At 42.6% G+C, this 22,831-nt stretch overlaps 1 protein-coding gene across 9 annotated transcripts in view; it reads right to left on the reverse strand.

Moving 5' to 3' along the window:
- The window catches only part of ARHGEF1 (Rho guanine nucleotide exchange factor 1), a 67,473-nt gene continuing 44,642 nt past the window's right edge, over positions 1–22,831 (reverse strand). For 5 of the 9 annotated variants that reach the window (XM_077259958.1, XM_077259959.1, XM_077259964.1 and 2 more), the window contains 18 exons: positions 20,851–21,027; positions 19,588–19,766; positions 19,345–19,488; positions 19,177–19,259; positions 16,741–16,866; positions 16,291–16,405; positions 15,665–15,765; positions 15,472–15,549; positions 13,773–13,848; positions 13,528–13,695; positions 13,202–13,289; positions 12,751–12,858; positions 9,406–9,467; positions 8,961–9,116; positions 7,334–7,528; positions 6,995–7,119; positions 6,768–6,847; positions 1–2,953 (listed from right to left, as the gene is read on the reverse strand). In XM_077259958.1, coding sequence (XP_077116073.1) covers positions 6,773–6,847; positions 6,995–7,119; positions 7,334–7,528; positions 8,961–9,116; positions 9,406–9,467; positions 12,751–12,858; positions 13,202–13,289; positions 13,528–13,695; positions 13,773–13,848; positions 15,472–15,549; positions 15,665–15,765; positions 16,291–16,405; positions 16,741–16,866; positions 19,177–19,259; positions 19,345–19,488; positions 19,588–19,766; positions 20,851–21,027 — 2,056 coding nt within the window. In that variant the 3' untranslated portion in view covers positions 1–2,953; positions 6,768–6,772. The remainder of the gene's footprint in view (positions 2,954–6,767; positions 6,848–6,994; positions 7,120–7,333; positions 7,529–8,960; positions 9,117–9,405; positions 9,468–12,750; positions 12,859–13,201; positions 13,290–13,527; positions 13,696–13,772; positions 13,849–15,471; positions 15,550–15,664; positions 15,766–16,290; positions 16,406–16,740; positions 16,867–19,176; positions 19,260–19,344; positions 19,489–19,587; positions 19,767–20,850; positions 21,028–22,831) is intronic. The other 4 variants (XM_077259966.1, XM_077259960.1, XM_077259961.1 and 1 more) reach the window with 1 other exon arrangement.

The raw sequence follows: 22,831 nt of genomic DNA on the forward strand, positions 1-22,831 counted from the left end.
TCAAAGGAAAAAAAAACTTTATTTTTTTTGGGGTGACATTTTGGAAAACTGCAACTTTTAAAAGGAAAAAAAAAAGTTCTTTGGCATTTATATAGATTGAGAAAATATCGTATGGGATTTAGTTTTCCATCTCGAAACAGATGACCAAAATAATACAAAAATCCAAAAGCTTCACAAAATATATATATATAAATATATATAGGAATGATGTTTAAATACCCAAACGGAATAATCAAGCCACATTGGAATAAAACATAAAAACATATGTATATATATTTATAATACCCGCCCTTTACACATCTGTATACAAAGTATTTCTTTAGTTTCTAAAGAGGACCTGTCATAAGGTCAAAGTTGTCCAGTTCTTTGAGATTATTTAATTCCTGTTGCTCCACTGATTATTCAGTTTTTTCTTTTTTAAAAATCCGTCAAATGGTTCCAGAGATATTTAGGATCTTTACTATGAGGGGTGTGGCTCACATGATCCTCTAGGGCGTGACCTTGGGTTTATTTGCATAATTACTCACTGTGCCACACCCCAAAAATTGCTGAATAAAAAAAGCTCATATCTCTGGAACCGTATGGCGTATTTTAATAAAACAAAAACTGAAATACTCAGGGAAGCAGCAGGAATAACAAAAAATAGACACTTTTTAACCGATGACAGGTCCCTTTTAAAGGTCCTCTAGAGCAGAGGTAGACATTTTGTAGCTCAACAGCTTTGGTGGTCTCAAGAATTTTGACCATATTTTAATATAGCATGTAACCTTTTTATTGAGGTTGTGTGATGGTCAGGCTAACACAACAACCCTAACTAAATTATATATATTATATAAAAAGTCTGGTTTCAGAACACTTTAGCTTCTTTTACGCTCTCTAAATTTTCCTGAGCTGGATTGGTTGCTGGGGATGTTGACTTATTGAAGAGAATATAGTTGGTGGGCTTAATATCCCTAAAAACCAGCGTGGCCTAAATAACTACAATGTTTAGCTCAGTGTTGGATTGCCCCAGAGGTAAAAGGCCACCTAAAAGCCATTTTTCATCTCAACATCTATTAGTAATCAGATTTTTGGTTTAAATTAGCAATAGAACTTCCTTAAAGGATTGTTTTCTAAATGTGCATTGTTGCACATTGTTTTGCAATTTACTGCTTATTAACAATTCAAGCCGTTCCTGAGATATTATCTTTTGTTTACAGCTCGTTGCCTTGGAAACCGACCACAGCTGCTAGACACCACAACCTGCTCAGCGCTTACAAGTTCGTTCCTATTAAGCTTGCAAGCACTATTTCAAAGCTGGCCAGGATCTCTGGAGCCCACTGTTACCTCCTTATCCTGGCCTGCTTCAGCACAGTGCTTAGAATCTAGAAAGCAGCGGTGGGCGGTCTCCTAGGCAACGAGCTAAACAAAAAGAAAAATATCAATAGCTGAAAAACGGTTAGAAATTTTAACAAGCAGTCAATAGCAATAGTGCTTTGTTTTACCAGCTCTATCCGACAATATCGATCTATAAAGATGGAAATAACCCTTTTATGTCAGGTCTTTTAAGGTTAGGCTTCCACCCCAAGCACTGATATGAAGGTAGCAGAAGGTGCAAGTAATTTATAAACGATTCCTATTTATATAGAGCAGGTGCCTGGATTATAATGAGGAATTTTCCTTAAAGAGGACCTGTCCCTTGTCATATGTCTGTAACTTTTCTACTTGGCGTAATAGTCTCCAGAATTTTCTCCAGTCTTCCTGTTCCTATTTTTTCTGGAAATATGCCCCTATCTCACCTGTATATAAATCTAGCCTGGTTGACCAACTGGGTGTGGACCTCAAGAAGTCATTCATGAACCAGGTTTGAGGACCACGCCTACTTCGCTAACAAGACCAAGGAAGATGGGGGTCATATCTCAAGAACAGAGAGGCATAGGAACAGAAGAAAAAGACCGCTAGACTCGGGAGAACAGCGACAACAACATAGGGATGGTTCCTCCTTCGTTTCATACCATGATAATCGAGAGAACACATATTTTGACCATTTGTTTATCTCACGTACATTTATCACCTTTTCTTTAACACTATCGCGGTCAGGGTCCTTCTAGTTCCTGGTGCACTAACCTTTTCTATGGCTAGGACTAGTAGGAGACTTTAGCCAACCCATAAACCATGGACAACCGGGTATAAAGGGGATGACTATCCATTTCAATCTCCTGATTTGCCATATCAAGGATCCATCTCCAACCAGTGGCTTCCCAAATGTTACAAAATGGCAACTCCCAGATGGACATTTCTAGGAGAGTCACAGGTTGGAGTCCACGTCTGCGTCTAATCCTGGCCAAGTCTCGCTAGTAGTACCACATCTCATCATCTTCCTAATTCATCTCATAACTCCTTATATCCTAAATCTCTCCACACTTACTTCCCCCTCATTCATTTCCAGGCATCCATGCTACAACAAAAGCCCTCATGGAGTTTTGGGTTGTTTTTTATTTTACTTTTTTTTTTATATTATTTTATATAAGCTTTATTAATGTGGGAAAAAATACCATAATCCCACCCCGCCAAAAAAAAAAAAAAAAGTCTTTCTAGTAAAGCAGACCAAATAAGTTTTACTGTACAGCTACAATAAGAATTTCTATATCTGATATATATATATTTATAAAAAAACACCCAATATATATTTCAATCGCCCTCCGACAGTCCCTGAAAAAAAGATATAAAAGCGTTAAGGCACGTATGTGTTGTTCAAAAGGGTTAAAACTGGATCACCCTTTAATAACAAGGGGCCTCCCACCCACCCACGTCCTATGACTAGCAGTCCATAAAGCTCCATAACTCCCACCCTGACAATCAGACAATCATCCTTATCCTGGCAGAAGCACCACTGGAGGTCGTGTCACCATCAATCTTGGCAGGGCTTGTCGCACGGTTAACCACAAGAGGGTTCTGTAATGGAAAATATGACCTGAGGAATAAAAATAACACACACGTGAGATATTGGTCCCCACCCCAAATGTAGAAGACAGTTACAAAAAAGAGGGAGTTTCTTTCACAGGTATGTGGATTGTCAAAGATCGCACCCAGGGATGTCGTATCTCAGATCCACCCGCTGTTATCTTTGGAGCGATCAGCTCTCTGCTGCCCCGTATCGTCAGGACAATTACGCGATTGAGCGACAATCAACAGAGGAGGCTGCAGGCTGTTTCTGATATTAGGTCGGTTATCGGGAAACTAACAGTGAGCCTATGGTATATACACCTCCGATTCCAAATCATGGATTATATGTATATACCCCCGATAGAGTCACTGCGAATACCACGATAACCCCAGACTACTCACTGTCACCATCAGTCGTCTATACAGGCTGACTGGAGGCCTGGTTCTGGTAGCATATGGATTAGGGGTGCGGGTTACAGAACAAAAGGAACAGAACTATACAATTTTATATTTCATAAAAACCATAGGCATGTGCAAAATCTTTTTCACATTTTTTTATAAACAAAGGGGACAAAATAATACAGCATATACAACCACATAAAATAAAAGGGATTAACAAAAGACGTACTACGCCAATCAAAGAGATGATTCAGCTTAGTGAATGGAAGCAATCCAATTGAAATGTCTGGTTACAGGATCAAGCCTACACTGGTATGTATCTTCCTCAGCATTAAACACAGATCATAATGTGTCTTGACCTTTTATCAGTACCTGAGTTACACCCACACACCCCCTTCATGATGACATCATGTGGGCCAGATTATGGGATGTCCTCAGCTCTTCAGGATTTTATGAAATTTCCAACTTATGCGATAACTTAACTCCTCATGATCACATGATTTTTTAATCGGATTGTATCGACACCCAGAGACCAAACAGGACATGGCTGTTGTCAGTTATCTCAGGACTATTGGTTTGGGCTTATAAGCATGTGTTACGGTTATGAAAAAAAAAATGCATCTTCTTCCCGGATTAGCACTGAAGCTGAGTATGTCCCATCACCATCGGATCTAAACAAACAAATCCAATATTCAAAATTTGCTTTCAGAGACAGTAGTCTATTGGAAATGCATAACATTTCCTCTTCGGGAACCCAGGTGTCATTTAAATTCAGCATATAAAAAATAAAAGGCCCTCCACGTCTATGTGTAAACACAGGTACCTCTGAAAAGACACCTCCCTGTCTTAACCATTTGTCCAATCCGTATACCTCTGTCTCATGCACAAAATACATCCTCCTTGATAATTAGAATGGTTCACTTCACAACGATATGTAATTCTTTACTTCCTTATGTTCATGGTGTAGTCCATTCAAGAGACTCAGACAGTCAGCTAAGTGAATTGCTTACTCACTGGCAATCTGTTTGAGAAAGAAGGAGGGAGGGGAACGCGTGCCCCCTTCACTAGGACTTAAGAGATTTTTAATATTTTCGATGACATGGATGAAGACGTAAGTGTCCCCTTGATTACGTTTTCAGATCTCGCAGTCACACTCCTTTCCTTCTGTCCCAACCTACTACTTTCGGTAGCTCCATGACTATTTCACACAGCAAAGTCTGTAAGACCACACTTAAAATGTCTGGGCAGTCCACACTTTACTCTGCATTGACGTTTAAACGTCAGTGCAGAGTATGCTGCTTCTACATGATCATGCAGCTGCGAGAGTTGGGAACTGGCAATCAGACACAAGCAAACTACCAATAGAGAAAGTAGAGAGGGTTTATTACCAGAACTCTTTGTCACTATATAAAAAGCACTAAACAAGAAATGGATATACATTATAGGAAGCATTGTCAGTGCTTCCCTCTCCCAACCCAATGATTATGAGTTTGCAGGAGCTGCTGACAGTTGGCTGAATTCCTCCTGTAACTTGGGCTAATGTACCCAATGTGAGGGGCATAGTACAGGTCCTTCTCAAAAAATTAGCATATAGTGTTAAATTTCATTATTTACCATAATGTAATGATTACAATTAAACTTTCATATATTATAGATTCATTATCCACCAACTGAAATTTGTCAGGTATTTTATTGTTTTAATACTGATGATTTTGGCCTACAACTCCTGATAACCCAAAAAACCTGTCTCAATAAATTAGCATATCAAGAAAAGGTTCTCTAAACGACCTATTACCCTAATCTTCTGAATCAACTAATTAACTCTAAACACATGCAAAAGATACCTGAGGCTTTTAAAAACTCCCTGCCTGGTTCATTACTCAAAACCCCCATCATGGGTAAGACTAGCGACCTGACAGATGTCAAGGAGGCCATCATTGACACCCTCAAGCAAGAGGGTAAGACCCAGAAAGAAATTTCTCAACAAATAGGCTGTTCCCAGAGTGCTGTATCAAGGCACCTCAATGGTAAGTCTGTGACCGGACCCTGAGGAAGATTGTGGAGAAGGACCGATTCCAGACCTTGGGGAACCTGAGGAAGCAGTGGACTGAGTCTGGTGTGGAAACATCCAGAGCCACCGTGCACAGGCGTGTGCAGGAAATGGGCTACAGGTGCCGCATTCCCCAGGTAAAGCCTCTTTTGAACCATAAACAGCGGCAGAAGCGCCTGACCTGGGCTACAGAGAAGCAGCACTGGACTGTTGCTAAGTGGTCCCAAGTACTTTTTTCTGATGAAAGCAAATTTTGCATGTCATTCGGAAATCAAGGTGCCAGAGTCTGGAGGAAGACTGGGGAGAAGGAAATGCCAAAATGCCTGAAGTCCAGTGTCAAGTACCCACAGTCAGTGATGGTGTGGGGTGCCATGTCAGCTGCTGGTGTTGGTCCACTGTGTTTCATCAAGGGCAGGGTCAATGCAGCTAGCTATCAGGAGATTTTGGAGCACTTCATGCTTCCATCGGCTGAAATGCTTTATGGAGATGAAGATTTCATTTTTCAGCACGACCTGGCACCTGCTCACAGTGCCAAAACCACTGGTAAATGGTTTACTGACCATGGTATTACTGTGCTCAATTGGCCTGCCAACTCTCCTGACCTGAACCCCATAGAGAATCTGTGGGATATTGTGAAGAGAAAGTTGAGAGACGCAAGACCCAACACTCTGGATGAGCTTAAGGCCGCTATTGAAGCATCCTGGGCCTCCATAACATCTCAGCAGTGTCACAGGCTGATTGTCTCCATGCCACGCCGCATTGAAGCAGTCATTTCTGCCAAAGGATTCCCGACCAAGTATTGAGTGCATAACTGAACATTATTATTTGATGGTTTTTTTGTTTGTTATTAAAAAACACTTTTATTTGATTGGACGGGTGAAATATGCTAATTTATTGAGACAGGTTTTTTGGGTTATCAGGAGTTGTATGCCAAAATCATCAGTATTAAAACAATAAAAGACCTGACAAATTTCAGTTGGTGGATAATGAATCTATAATATATGAAAGTTTAATTGTAATCATTACATTATGGTAAATAATGAAATTTAACACTATATGCTAATTTTTTGAGAAGGACCTGTATGTAACAAAAATAGTAAAAAAAAAAATGAAAAAAATAAAAAAGAGACCCCTCCAGTCTTAATCCCTTTTTTCCTGCAGAAAAAAAGATATGTCCAATACATAAAAATACTTTCCAGGGCAAAGGGAACTTTTAATACTAGTCGGAAGCTAAATAGGAAAGGGTTCTTTACAGTTAGAGCAGCCAGACTGTGAAATGCCGACCACAATAGGTAGTAAGGGCAGATAATAAAACAGTATTTAAAAAGGACATGTAGCGCCCCCACAGGACAAAATAAACCTTACACTGATTTCAGTTCAGCACTAGGTTTACCTTTTTCATGTGAAGCTTCCGTGGGTTACAGTAAATTTGGCGACAGTCCTCTGTAGGTGGATATAATCTTCCTCTATCATCTAAGGAACGAGCAGACCAAGAATAAACATGAGAAATAAGAAGCTCCAGCACAAGTGATCCAGAAAACAAGACTTAAGTTACATTACACACTGCATTGGGGGAAGCCAGGTGAGATACTATAGCATCATCTTGTCTTACACACTTACCTTGAGCTGCTGGACCCTCTCCTCCAGTAGAAGGATCCGTCTTCTCACCTCCTCAGATTGTTCTTGGGACAATATGATCGGAGCACTTAGAGACTCCCCAACATCTCCTGGACCTAAATCATGACCTGTAGGAAGTGAGCATTGGTCAGGGTTAGGCTGCAGCCATAAGAGTGACCAAAGTCAGTGGTAATGCACTGACTTACATCACAACATCTACTTTTAAACTGGTCCCAAAAATTTAGCTGGGGGTCAAGGCCCTCAATAATCCCATAGTAATAGTTTGATGATGGTAATGCATTAGGCTAAAACCCTGGCAACTGATAGCCTCCCTATTATTACCCTGCTCTTTGTTCTCCCGGTCAGATTCTGCTGCAGCGTCTTCCTGATCGCCATTAGCGGCCTTCTCATCTTGTGCGGGTGGGGGTGCTACAGCCTCATCCTGGGGGTTGTCAGACCAGCTGTCGAGGTTTGCGAAAGACTCGACGTCCAGACTTAAACGGATATTACGTACAAGTAACCTCTTCAACACCAACACTGAAAAAAGAAGGCAGAATATACATATACATTACATTACTGATTCTGTACTGATCCTGAGTTACATCCTTTATTATACTCCAGAGCTGCACTCACTATTCTGCTGGTGCAGTCACTGTGTACATACATTACATTACTGATCCTGAGTTACATCTTGTATTATACTCCAGAGCTGCACTCACTATTCTGCTGGTGCAGTCACTGTGTACATACATTACATTACTGATCCTGAGTTACATCCTGTATTATATTCTAGAGCTGCACTCACTATTCTGCTGGTGCAGTCACTGTGTACATACATTACTGATCCTGAGTTACCTCCTGTATTATACTCCAGAGCTGCACTCACTATTCTGCTGGTGCAGTCACTGTGTACATACATTACATTACTGATCCTGAGTTACATCCTGTATTATATTCTAGAGCTGCACTCACTATTCTGCTGGTGCAGTCACTGTGTACATACATTACTGATCCTGAGTTACCTCCTGTATTATACTCCAGAGCTGCACTCACTATTCTGCTGGTGCAGTCACTGTGTACATACATTACATTATTGATCCTGAGTTACCTCCTGTATTATACCCCAGAGCTGCACTCACTATTCTGCTGGTGCAGTCACTGTGTACATACATTACATTACTGATCCTGAGTTACATCCTGTATTATACCCCAGAGATGCACTCTCTATTCTGCTGGTGCAGTCACTATGTAGATACATTACATTACTGATATTGTACTGATCCGGAGTTACCTCCTGTATTATAGTCCAGAGCTGCAGAGCAGAGCTGGTGCAGTCACTGTGTACATATATTACTGATCCTGAGTTACATCCTGTATTATACCCCAGAGCTGCGCTCACTATTCTGCTGGTGCGGTCACTGTGTACATATATTACTGATCCTGAGTTACATCCTGTATTATACCCCAGAGCTGCGCTCACTATTCTGCTGGTGCAGTCACTGTGTACGTACATTACATTACTGATCCTGAGTTACCTCCTGTATTATACTCCAGAGCTGCACTCACTATTCTGCTGGTGCAGTCACTATGTAGATACATTACATTACTGATATTGTACTGATCCTGAGTTACATCCTGTATTATACCCCAGAGCTGCGCTCACTATTCTGCTGGTGCAGTCACTGTGTACGTACATTACATTACTGATCCTGAGTTACCTCCTGTATTATACTCCAGAGCTGCACTCACTATTCTGCTGGTGCAGTCACTGTGTACATACATTACATTACTGGTCCTGTGTTACAGCCTTCACTATTCTCCAGAGCATTTCCCACTTTGCTCAGTGTCTGGACAGAACCGTCCATGGTCATCTGCGTTCTTGTATGCATAGTCTTTACAAACCGTAGAATTGTGAATGCAGCTCTGGGTTCTAAAATCTTGGGATCTTGTTATCTTCTTTCCTTCTCACCTTCCTCTAGTGCCTCACTGGCAACGTTTCCTCCTGTGCTCGTGAATGGGTTCAGCTTGTAGGCCTGAAATCCATGGTCAAGAAGATGTTCTGCAGAGTGGTCTCCAGAATTCTCTTCATTCCCTAAAACCACGTCTTCAAGAGATTCCTCCTTTTCTGCACATGCAAAAGGAAATCAAGAATGTGAATTCTGGAGATGTCAAGATGACAGGTTCTCAAATGTTCATAGGGATCATCTGCAGCATCGTGCAAGAGCCACTGCCATAGGGCCCAGGGGCTGTCAGGGACCAGGGGCTGTCAGGGCCCAAGTCAAGCACAGGAAGACATGGGGGATACAATAAGCAGAGCGGGATACAATGGGAGATACAATAAGCAGAGCGCACGCATCGCTCCTAAAGGAGTCATTTAGGAATGGTCATGTAGGTGTGGGGTCAGGACTACTTACCGTCCTTCATTACAGACTCTTTCATGGAACTGCCATTTTCGGAATTTGCCAGGAATTGATCACTAGAATTATAAAAGAAATATAATGAGGAGTGCAGGCTGCTGTATATACATATAATGCAGAGTGCAGGCTGCTGTATATAGATATAAAGCAGAGTGCAGGCTGCTGTATATAGATATAATGCAGAGTACAGGCTGCTGTATATACATATAATGCAGAGTGCAGGCTGCTGTATATAGATATAATGCAGAGTACAGGCTGCTGTATATACATATAATGCAGAGTGCAGGCTGCTGTATATAGATATAATGCAGAGTGCAGGCTGCTGTATATAGATATAAAGCAGAGTGCAGGCTGCTGTATATAGATATAATGCAGAGTACAGGCTGCTGTATATACATATAATGCAGAGTACAGGCTGCTGTATATAGATATAATGCAGAGTACAGGCTGCTGTACATACGTATAATGCAGAGTGCAGGCTGCTGTATATAGATATAATGCAGAGTGCAGGCTGCTGTATATACATATAATGCAGAGTGCAGGCTGCTGTATATAGATATAATGCAGAGTGCAGGCTGCTGTATATACATATAATGCACAGTGCAGGCTGCTGTATATACAGTGCCTACAAGTAGTATTCAACCCCCTGCAGATTTAGCAGGCTTACACATTTGGAATTAACTTGGCATTGTGACATTTGGACTGTAGATCAGCCTGGAAGTGTGAAATGCACTGCAGCAAAAAAGAATGTTATTTCTTTGTTTATTTTTTTTTTAAATTGTGAAAAGTCTTTTCAGAGGGTCATTTATTATTCAACCCCTCAACCCACCAGAATTCTGTTTGGTTCCCCTAAAGTATTAAGAAGTAGTTCAGGCACAAAGAACAATGAGCTTCACATGTTTGGATTAATTATCTCTTTTTCCAGCCTTTTCTGACTATTTAAGACCCTCCCCAAACTTGTGAACAGCACTCATACATGGTCAACATGGGAAAGACAAAGGAGCATTCCAAGGCCATCAGAGACAAGATCGTGGAGGGTCACAAGGCTGGCAAGGGGTACAAAACCCTTTCCAAGGAGTTGGGCCTACCTGTCTCCACTGTTGGGAGCATCATCCGGAAGTGGAAGGCTTATGGAACTACTGTTAGCCTTCCACGGCCTGGACAGCCTTTGAAAGTTTCCTCCCGTGCCGAGGCCAGGCTTGTCCGAAGAGTCAAGGCTAACCCAAGGACAACAAGGAAGGCGCTCCGGGAAGATCTCATGGCAGTGGGGACATTGGTTTCAGTCAATACCATAAGTAACGTACTCCACCGCAATGGTCTCCGTTCCAGACGAGCCCGTAAGGTACCTTTACTTTCAAAGCGTCATGTCAAGGCTCGTCTACAGTTTGCTCATGATCACTTGGAGGACTCTGAGACTGACTGGTTCAAGGTTCTCTGGTCTTATGAGACCAAGATCGAGACCTTTGGTGCCAACCACACACGTGACATTTGGAGACTGGATGGCACTGCATACGACCCCAAGAATACCATCCCTACAGTCAAGCATGGTGGTGGCAGCATCATGCTGTGGGGCTGTTTCTCAGCCAAGGGGCCTGGCCATCTGGTCCTCATCCATGGGAAGATGGATAGCACAGCCTACCTGGAGATTTTGGCCAAGAACCTCCGCTCCTCCATCAAGGATCTTAAGATGGGTTGTCATTTCATCTTCCAACAAGACAACGACCCAAAGCACACAGCCAAGAAAACCAAGGCCTGGTTCAAGAGGCAAAAAATCAAGGTGTTGCAGTGGCCTAGTCAGTCTCCTGACCTTAACCCAATTGAAAACTTGTGGAAGGAGCTCAAGATTAAAGTCCACATGAGACACCCAAAGAACCTAGATAACTTGGAGAAGATCTGCATGGAGGAGTGGGCCAAGATAACTCCAGAGACCTGATCAGGTCTTATAAAAGACGATTATTAGCTGTAATTGCAAACAAAGGTTATTCCACAAAATATTAAACCTAGGGGTTGAATAATAATTGACCCACACTTTTATGTTTAAAATTTATAAAAATTTAACTGAGCAACAAAACTTTTTGGTTTGTAAGATTTATGCATCTGTTAATAAATCCTGCTCTTGTTTGAAGTTTGAAGGCTCTAACTTATTTGCATCTTATTAAACCTGCTAAATCTGCAGGGGGTTGAATACTACTTGTAGGCATTGTAGATATAATGCAGAGTGCAGGCTGCTGTATATAGATATAATGCAGAGTGCAGGCTGCTGTATATAGATATAATGAAGAGTGCAGGCTGCTGTATATAGATATAATGCACAGTGCAGGCTGCTGTATATAGAGATAATGCAGAGTGCAGGCTGCTGTATATACATATAATGCAGAGTGCAAGCTGCTGTATATAGATATAATGCACAGTGCAGGCTGCTGTATATAGATATAATGCACAGTGCAGGCTGCTGTATATAGATATAATGCACAGTGCAGGCTGCTGTATATACATATAATGCAGAGTGCAGACTGCTGTATACAGATATAATGCACAGTGCAGGCTGCTGTATATAGATATAATGCAGAGTACAGGCTGCTGTATATACATATAATAATCTTTATAATAATGATAATCTTTATTTTTATATAGCGCTAACATATTACGCAGCGCTTTACAGTTTGTACACATTATCATCGCTGTCCCCAATGGGGCTCACAATCTAAATTCCATATCAGTATGTCTTTGGAATGTGGGAGGAAACCGGAGTGCCCGGAGGAAACCCACGCAAACACGGAGAGAACATACAAACTCTTTGCAGATGTTGTCCAAGGTGGGATTAGAACCCAGGACTCCAGCGCTGCAAGGCTGCTGTGCTAACCACTGCGCCACCGTGCTGCCCATATACATATACTCTACATATAATGCAGAGTGCAGACTGCTGTATATAGATATAATGCAGAGTGCAGGCTGCTGTATATACATATAATGCACAGTGCAGGCTGCTGTATATACATATAATGCACAGTTCAGGCTGCTGTATATACATATAATGCAGAGTGCAGGCTGCTGTATATAGATATAATGCAGAGTGCAGGCTGCTGTATATAGATATAATGCAGAGTGCAGGCTGCTGTATATACATATAATGCACAGTGCAGGCTGCTGTATATAGATATAATGCAGAGTGCAGGCTGCTGTATATACGTATAATGCACAGTGCAGGCTGCTGTATATACATATAATGCAGAGTGCAGGCTGCTGTATATAGATATAATGCAGAGTGCAGGCTGTTGTACATACTACAGACAGTTCATTAGCAGCATACGGATAGCTGTCATGACTACGCCATCTACTCACTAGGTTGGGCTCTGTGGAAGCATGGCTGGGCTAGTGAATGATGGCCTCGGTTTGTGAGATGCAGATGATTCCAGACGTCCAGTATTTTGACTGATGATGGAAAACCATCTTCAAAAGGAGAAAACATTGTTATAGAAAAGGTGCGAGATGAGGAATAGTCACTGACTGCACTGACAACCTACATACACAGCGCCACCCGCAGGCGCAGCTCTTTCTTCCGACAGAACGGAGCATTTTTCCATAGTTCCTTATGCAACTTTATGGCTAATGAGCCCGAAAGCTGCACAAGCGAAAGAATAAAAGACTGAAGAGCAATACCTGACACCACCCAAAGTGGCGCTGTTTCTGGGATACAAAAAAAATCCTTTCCCCCACCATTACTCTAGTAAAGGATATGTATTGTTGCAGCTGTATCGTCCCTATATTGCCCATCTGTATTCCTTGCACTTACGTTTTTTTCTCAGAGGTGGTCGGTGCCACTAGCTCATAGATCTGTGCTCTGTCCTCCCACTTGAATATGACAAAGAAGGCCTTGTTATCTGAAAGAAATGATATGTTCAATGGGATTTTGATTTTTAATGGCCGGCGTGTAATGCCTAATTTGTCCTGCGGAGGCGCTGCAGGAAAAATGAGCACTTATTGCCAGGACTTAGGGGGTTAAAGAAAAAGGAATTCTGAAAAGTAAACAAGAACATAGTTGTAGGATATAACGCCTTCCTGACGATACTCATTCATTTTTGAAGTTGGAGGGTCTGGAGCCAAGATGGAGGTACTGACCGGTAGCCACCTCCCGGGCCATAGCAGTGTTAAGCTTCACGATTGGACTCAGCATTAGCTTCCCGTCGGGAGCTGGGGTGATTGTCCGACTTTGGCACTTCAGAACTAAACGATCGTCCTGTTTTTGGAGCAGCATCAAGATGTCGTCCAAGAGAAGAACATGAACATCTGGAAAACAAGAGGAATAAGATGTTTCTCCAAGACTGGACCATGGCCCAAGACCAAAGAGTGTACACGACTCTCACCGACAGACTTGTCTTTGCTGACTCTCCACGTGAGCGCTCCTTCATAAATGAGGTTTTTTTTCGTAATGTCGATGTTCTGGCAAAATAAGTAAATGAGTATCATGGAACGCACAAAATCTATCTAACTTGGGCAAGTCTCCATTGAAGAACCCTCTTTAATCACTCAAAATGCCAAAATCTTGCACTTAAAGGGATTTTCACATTTTCGCAAGATGGATGTTACTTGATAGTGCTTGCAAAAACAAGCACTTTTGCAATTTACTGCTTTCAAAAATTGTCAGCCGTTCTTGATATATTAGCACTTTTATTTTGTTTACAGTTTGTTGCCTAGGAGACCGACCACCGCTGCTGTTTATCTTCTACGTTCTACACTGAAGGTGTCCAGAATTAGGAGAAAGCAGCACACTCAAGCGATTCTGGCCAGCTTTAATAGAAAAGAGCTTGTAAGCACTGCGTGTGTTTTGGAGTCGAGTAACAGTGGTCGGTCTCCAAGGCAACGAGCTGCAAAATAAAAATAAAAAAAAGTGTTAATATCTCAAGAACAGCGGAAAATTTTAAGACGCTGTAAATTGCAAAAATGCTTGTATTTCCAAGCACTATCCAATAATACCCCATTTATGAAAATGGGGAAAAAAACCTTTAAGGGCTGTCTACAGAAGGTCACTCCAAGGGGTTTATGCACAAAATATATCAATATGTCAATCACCAAATCACAGAATAGAGGATGAATGTCTGATTGCTAGAGACCCCTCCGAACAGGTGTACCCTCTCACTATGCATGTAATTGAGAGTGGTGGAATGGTGGAGCATGTTCACTGTGGATCCATTCATGTTTATAGGACTCCTGAAGAAGGTCGAGCGCTGCACTTGGCTACCTCCACCAGTCCTATAGATACCTAGTGGTGATAACCCACAATGATGAGAAACTGGAGATTGGGAACCCATGTTGTAGGGATTGTGAGTTCCCAATAGTGGGACATTGATCACCTGCCCTATGCATACTTGTCATTTGTGGGATAAGAGATGTCAGAATGGTAAGAAAGAACATTAAGTAGGGTCACTTCTAATTTTCTTATTTCAGATCCCCTTAAACCTAAATATGCTCCCATCATGCTTGGACTGGCCCACGGGAGAACTGGTCAATCCTCTGGTGGGCCGCCACCTTCTTATATGAGCTGTACTCTAATCACTATGTACAGACAACGGCGGAATCCTATTAATTTAACAAACTACCCAAATCATTGTTATATAAATTTGGGATTGAGGATATGTAGCTGAAAAGTGGGGCCCTGGAGTTGGCTACTGGTGGGCCCTTCGCTCCTCAGTCCGACACTGTACCCCACAAAGGCGGTTTGGGCTCTGTCATACAAGGTCAGGATCCAACAGGCCCATCACAGTACTAGAAGAATAAAGCTGGCCATAGTCTTGAGATCGGTAACTCTCGCGACCTCAGCATACACAGAAGGGCTCCGTTTTTGTGAGTGTTCGTGTGCTTTTAATGCCGGTTCAGCCAAATTCGGCATCCTTATCTAATGTGTATGGGAACCATAGGGCTCTGAGAAAATAATAGGCTCCAAAGACCAAGCAGAAGACGACCCCATTTAGTGGCTCTTTTTGGGTTTCTTCCTGCCTCTCGTGAAGTCTGAGGAACCTCAACTGAGAAATAGGCGAAATATCATTTCCCGCGCACAGTCGTCACCTTGAACTCCATGAACAGCGGATCATTGCTCTGCTTCAAGTTGGACGTGTCAAGACGTCTTTGGTAATCGAACAATTTCTGCAAAAGAAGCCAACGGTAACGATATTAAGAAGAGAATGATGAAGAGGTGTTACCCTTGATCTTCCGGATTTACCCCCACTCTACACTTCCTTGGCCATTGATTGTCTCGTACCATTTTGTTCTCCATTTCTCGCACTTCAGTGTTGACGTGATTTAGGATCTGCCGGCAGCATTCAGCCGCTTTCTGCACCCTCTGCTTCTCCTCTTCTTCCTCTGTTAGGATTCGACAAGATCACATTAATGGCGGAAAAGTCATTCCATCTCCCATATGGGAACCAAAACTATTGGACATGTTAAAATCCAACTTTCCCATCCTTTCCCAAAACATCTGACTTTAAAAAGGAGAGTCGGGACATCACCCATCACATTAGATGGTTGGCTGGTGCCACCAAAAATAAATTTGGACTATATATAAAAAAATTTGGGTCTGTCCTCACCCTCACCAGGGGCAGTGGTTAGTCTACGTTGATGCTCTTGGTGTCCAGTATTATCTGCAGTGCTCCAGCCAATCAGTGGCTTTCCTTGAGGTGCTCAGAGCCACTGAGCTTACGAATTGGCTGCAGAGCAGCAAATAATACCGCACACCAGGAGGCATGACGGGGGTCACATTGCTGGATCCGGGGAGGGTGAGTAAAGAACAGTTTGTTTATTATCATTGGATGGCTTTACGAGCACCATGAATGAGAACAGGCGCATTTTGCTTTGGCGTCACAACGAGTGAAGTGTATATGTCCTCACCCGTCAGGTTGGCGATGTTCTGCAGAAGAAGAGGATATTTGGTCAATCTCTGCATTTCAAATGGAATAATATCCTTCAGTTGGAGACGTCTACATTGCGGATTGCTTTCTGCTTCCTGGAGGAGGGTAAAATGGCAAAAGATTACGTCATGAACATTGGGATTAAGATTCGAAAAATGCTTCCTCCACCCAGAAAGAGCACCATGCTTTGCTCAGGTTGGGTCCGGTATTGCAGCTCAGCCAAAACCGACTGGAGCTGTAATAGAAGCTCTGTTGCCAGTGGCCACCAATGGAGGGTCAACTATGAGGCCTTCAAAGAAAAGAAGAGCTTCCTGCTTCCCTCCACTATGTTCTAGCCATCGGAAGGGGGCATTAGTGATCTGACCCTACTAATAGGTCATTGGAATAGGGTGGAACAATCCCTTTAATTGACCTGTAGAACACAAATTACCTGAATTAACTGTGTAAATCGAGGATCTTTCTTCTGCTTCTGTTTCAGTTGCTCCAGAGCAAATGGCTGGCGACTGCAAAACCTCGAGGAGATCTTCTGAAACCAGGATCCTTCAGTACCATCGAACTAGAAGAGACAATGACAGGCGTGAACACACAAGGTCCTCCTCCGGTCCTCACCTACTGCCTTCATATGTTTCTAGGCTGTTGCCTAGAAATCCTCCCAGGACGGACAGTCCCTGGAGGGAAATTATTGAGCATCTTCTACATAAAAGCAGAAGTGTCATGGATACACAGAGAAGGTCATTATCTAGAACCACAGAAGGAAAAACAACTCCCTCCTCAAAGAGTTCATCAGATTTTATAGGAAAGTATAAAATATAAGAATATAACCTACACAAAAATTTAAAAGGGTGTTTTTCCCCCATTTTCATATATTATATTTTTGGATAGAGCTCGTAAAAAGAAGCACTTTTGTAATTTACTACGTATTAAAATTTGCAGCCGTTTTTGAGATATTAACATTTTTTTTTTGTTTTTTTGTTTACAGCTTGTTGCCTAGGAGACCGACTACTGCTGCTTTATGGTTTTTAAGCACTGTGCTAAGGCTGGTTGGGATCAGGAAGTAGAAGCACAATCCAGCGATCCTGGCCAGTTACAAAACATTGTTTAAAAGCACAATAAAAAAAAAAAAAAAAAAAAAAAAAGATTGTGACCACTGTGCATGCTCTGTTGCCTAGCAGCAGGGGTCGGTCTCCTAGGCAATGAGCAGTAAATAAAATGAAAAGTGCTAATATTTTATAAACGGCTGGAAATTTTAATAAGCAGCAAATTGCAAAATTGCTTGTATTTAACAAGAAGTATCCAATAATACACAATTTATGAAGATGGGAATATCCCTTTAAGAAACTTTAAACATACATTACTTATCCTGTGCTGATCAGCAGGATGCAACTGTATGTACAAAAAAACACACCAATTCTAGAGATTAATTTTTTTTTTTTTAATGGTTTTTTACGGGTTAATTTCTTTATTGTTAAAGTGAGAATACAAATTTTTCAGAAATTTGAAAAAAATATATTTTTTTTTCATATTTTTACTAATAACCTGCAATTGTTTACTCCTTTTATACACTTTAATATAACAGTAGTTAAATAACTTTTTGCAATGAATCCCATCCACAGGCTAGTCTTCATAGGACTGAGACAGCAGCCATTGGGGCTTTCAGTATGGCCCTGGATGACAACCGGGGCTCCCATGATTGCACTATTTAAATACCGCTGTCAATGAGTGATGGTTAAATAGCAGAGATCAGAGGTAGTTCTAATCGCTGCTTTTTTAGGCTGTGTAATACAGCCTGCATCTTCTGGTTATGCTGCAGACTCATACCTAACCGTACTCAGTACTTGAGCCTGCTCTACACAGGCACCCTGCCCGAGCTCGGCACCTGAGCCAGCTCTATACACAGGCACCCTACATGGGCTCAGCTCCTGAGCCAGCTCTATACACAGGCACCCTACACGGGCTCAGCTCCTGAGCCAGCGCTATACACAGGCACCCTACACGGGCTCAGCTCCTGAGCCAATCTATAAACAGGCACCCTACACGGACTCAGCTCCTGAGCCTGCTCGATACATAGGCACTCTACCCAGGCTCAGCTCCTCAGCCTGCTTTATACACAGGCACCCTACACGGGCTCAGCTCCAGATCTATAAACAGACACCGTAGTTGGGCTCAACTCCTGAGACTGCTCTATACACAGGAATCATACCTGAGCTCAGCTCCAGAGACTGTTCTGTAGATCCTGAGCCTGCTTTATACACAGGCACCCTACACGGGCTCAGCCCCTGATCCTGATCTATAAACAGACACCATACTTGGGCTCAGCTCCTGAGCCTGCTCTATACACAGGCACCCTACCCAGGCTCTGCTCCTGATTCCGATCTGTAAACAGGCACCCTACTCGAGCTCAGCCGGAGCCTGCACTATACACAGGCACCCTACCCAGGCTTCTTTCCTGAACCCGATGTATAAACAGACATCCTACTCAGGATCTTCTCTTCAGACTGCTCTATACACAGGCACCCCTTCCAGATGCAGCTCCTGATCCCGAACTATAAACAGGCACCCTACCCAGGCTCAGCTCCTGAGCTTGCTCTATAAACAGGCACCCTATCCAGGCTCTGCTCCTAATTCCGATCTGTAAACAGGCACCCTACTTGGGCTCAGCCCCTGAGCCTGCTCTATACACAGGCACCCTACCCAGATGCACCTCCTGATCCCGATCTATAAACAGGCAGCTCACCAATCTTAGTGCCTCTTTTAAGGATCAATGTATGTCCAGAAACCCCCTTCAGCTACAATGGAGATGACCTGCAATATCACACACAGCCCTTGGACCCCAACCATGTTCCACTTCTGGAAGACCTCCACTCACCCGATGCAGCAGTGTGCTCCCAATCTCATGGATGATGAAGTTATTTTCTAAGCGCAGCTTCTTCAAGTTGTCCAAGAGTATAACTACAAAAGTCAGATTGGTAAGGATGTAAGACGAGGAGGAAGCAGAGAGGAAACATGTTGTATGAAGAACCCTGAGCTAACTCACCATGCGCCTCAATCAGGTCATCAAGACTGGGGAAAATGTTCTCCAGCTCCGCAATGGGGTTCCAGACATTCTTCATGGGAATATAGAAGATATCGTGTAACACATGGAGCATCCGCACGTGCGCGTGTTCAGTGAACAGCAGCTCTAAGAGGGGAAAGACCATATTTTTTGTTTACTAGCCATTTTTTTTTTTTATTCTATACAAAGCCAAATACTTGAGCAATAAAATAGGGATTCTCATACCATTGATGACCTCTTGCCGCTTGATTTCGCTTTTCTTCAGCCTGAGGAGTGTTTCAGGGGGGACGAGATCCCTCCAGTTTGGGGGGTCATTCTCGGCCTCCAAAACGCGCGGCTCAGTCTCCTCAGACTGGGGAAGCAGAAAGGACTGTTGACCTTCTCCACTCCCTCCAGGCTCAGGGCTACAATGGAAAAAGGACAAAAAAAAAAAAGATATAAAAATAAAATATAGGGTTCATCAAAGTAAACAACGAGAACCATGTCGTAGAGTCCCAGAGACGGTCACAAAAGACTGGAAATAGGTAAAAATATATGAGAAAATTACTATTTATCTAATTAATCTCCAAGCTTCAATTTTTTTTACACAACATTTTTACAAAAATTTCAAGCAATCCTTCCATTCCTTCAGGCCACCTCTTCCATTGCATTAACGCTTGATCTCTGTTTCTTGGGAAGTTGAGTGATGACCAATATGAGGACCATTACAACTTCAACATTGGTGGTCAAGCTAGACCTTCCAGGAACTGAAATGGTCAATCAACTGCGCACTACCGGATCTCCGTTGCCCCCAAATCTTTGCTTAGATAGAGAGGACAATGGCACCAGACTATAGATATTACTAGCAAACAGATGACTTTTCACAGGAGGACAAAATTAAACAAGGTTGTGAATTATCTATAAAAAGATGGCCTACAACAGGCACTTGTTCGATAGTCCTCCGGTGGTCTTCATCTCCATGCATGAATGTGACCATCACATACATCTATGGGATTACCCTAGCCATTCACTGGCTTCGACGATGATGCTCAGGGGCAGGACATGAGTCCACCATGGCCAATGATTTGCTACAGTGATCACATGGATGTGTGTGATGTCATCAATAACAGAGACATTCAGGGTCCACCAGAGCGTCAGCCAAGGATTTTTATCTTACATTTTTTATTTTTGGATCATCGCCTACAATTCATTGTAGGCCCTTTGAATGATGAACATCTGGAGATGGTTAACCTAGAAATTGAAAAGCACATTTCTTTTCCGTGACATGGCAAAACTCTACCATTGAGCCTTGACAATTAGGTAGTAATTCTGAATTATTAAGTGTCATGCAAATTTTGGTAAAATTTTGTCATGTCATTTTTTTGAAATAAAAGAGTAAAATAACTTTAGAAAATACAATCCAGACCCATCAATAACCACAATCCTAATTTCAAAACACAAGAACATAAAGAAAAATCCCAATAGACGAGGTTTATCCTCCCAACGTACGTGACGCTGCCTGATTTTGACTTGCTTGAGGAGACCTGCATGTCGTTGGCTCGGGCGGCAGCCTCCAGGTCCACATCGCTGCGAGAACGCGTCTGCTTGCCTTTGGCTGAACCTCGCTGTGAACGCTTGCGCTCGTAAACTCGTAAGCTCTCTGAGCGCCCCAGCTTACTAGAATGCCTGTCCGGTTGAAGAAGTCGAAGAAAGGGTACGATGGTGTCCCGAACATCGAGCGATGGAGAGGAGATGGGACGCGGTGAGAGTTGCCATGCAATGGAGGAGTAGATAGATTTGGTCAGGAGACATGGGAGATTAACCAAGGACATAAAAAAAGAGTAAAGAAAAGGAAGGGGCTGCAGAGAAGATCAAGGAATCTGTGGCAGGAGAAGGTGGGATGGGAAGGTTAATTGTTGGAAATGCAATAACATGAACAAAGCATGTGATGGGTCAAATCATTGACCAGTAAGGAGGCAAGGGGTGCAGCAGGAATTCGGAAGCAAAGTTTAGCTGTCAGGATCCATACAAAACTGAAGACCATTAATCTAAACGCTCCTTTGATACCTACACAATGTATGACCATCTCATAAATACCTTGAATAATCCGGAAAACCAAGCTAAAGCGAGAGGTCTTGTAACGTTACTCGTTTTTTCCTTCACAGCTGGAATCTGGTTGCAAAAAGGGTCCCATAAAATGACCAACTACACTCAGAACCATAAAATAGCCCCTATAAAATGGATATTTAATTTCAAAAACCCATTTTCCAAAATGCTTAGTTAATAGAGAGGAGTCCTTCATTCAGGATCTTCATCTTTTGACTAAATTGGAGAGACGTTTATAAACGGTGTCTCTTGTACTGGAGGACCTACCTGTCCAGAATAACTCACTGGTCTGAATGGACCTTGTGTAATGCTTCAATTTCCCTGTGGGAGTGCTGTGGGGAAACTGAGCGCTTACAGAATGATTTTCCCACAAATTATAGATGATCGCTGGGGATCTTAGAAGAGGGACACTTTTTGATCAGCTAAATCAAGGTACTTATCTAACCAATAGCGATTGTCCAAAGTAGAAAACCCTTTAAAGATGATGTCCTCCATTCATTTTGGGCACCCCAATCCTAACTGTGTCCACTAATTTACCATTGGTGGGGCATCTCTAAAATGTAAAATAAAGCTAACCTTGCTCATGAGATAGCTTTTGACCATCTCTAATGAACCTCTATCTGCCCCTATACACATGTGCGCATGACCAACCATCCAGGAGTTTTTAACGGGGAGAGGAAAGAAGAGGCTTTCAGAGTCTCTCTCCTGAAAACGAAAGGATCAGACGTGGAAATTCCAACAGCCCAAACCATCTCAATCCCGAAATCATCGGTAGGAGTACAGTAGAGTGGTCTATGGAGAAGGGCTCCAGTCACATACCCTGGACAAGAATGGCGCTGTTTCCGCAAAAGTAAAAAAAAAAAAATCTGTTGCGGCAAAAGGTAAAACGGGGGTTTGCAGATCAGCAAAGCGAAGGAGATAGAAGGAAACTGGGCAGAATGTGAAATACTTAGCCGGGCTCTATAACAAGCCTCTAGCAAATCTCCCGGGATATCAGATGACAAACATGCACTGACCTTTTCTTCCGTCTGTGAACAGAGCAGGCAAGGGTTAAATCATTCCATACAGATGCCCTAGTTTTGGCACTGAAAGCTCAGCAGACAGGGGGCGCCACATCCATGAACGGGACCATTGTGTTACTCGTCAGGGGTAACACAGAACAGAGCATATACATCCGCCAGAGCATATACATCCGCCAGAGCATATACATCCGCAAGAGCATATACTGTGTTGCCAAGCAAACAAAAGGCCCCAAGAATGGACCTGAGCTACAGCAGGATGGCACAACATCTGAAGCACGCCACAAGACATTACAGATGGAGTAAAATCAAAGTCCACTATATACGAGGAGGTTGTGAACCAAGACGATGTCAAAGGACAAGCC

This window comes from Ranitomeya variabilis, chromosome 4 (genome assembly GCF_051348905.1).
Source record: "Ranitomeya variabilis isolate aRanVar5 chromosome 4, aRanVar5.hap1, whole genome shotgun sequence".
Taxonomy (NCBI): Eukaryota; Metazoa; Chordata; class Amphibia; order Anura; family Dendrobatidae; genus Ranitomeya; species Ranitomeya variabilis.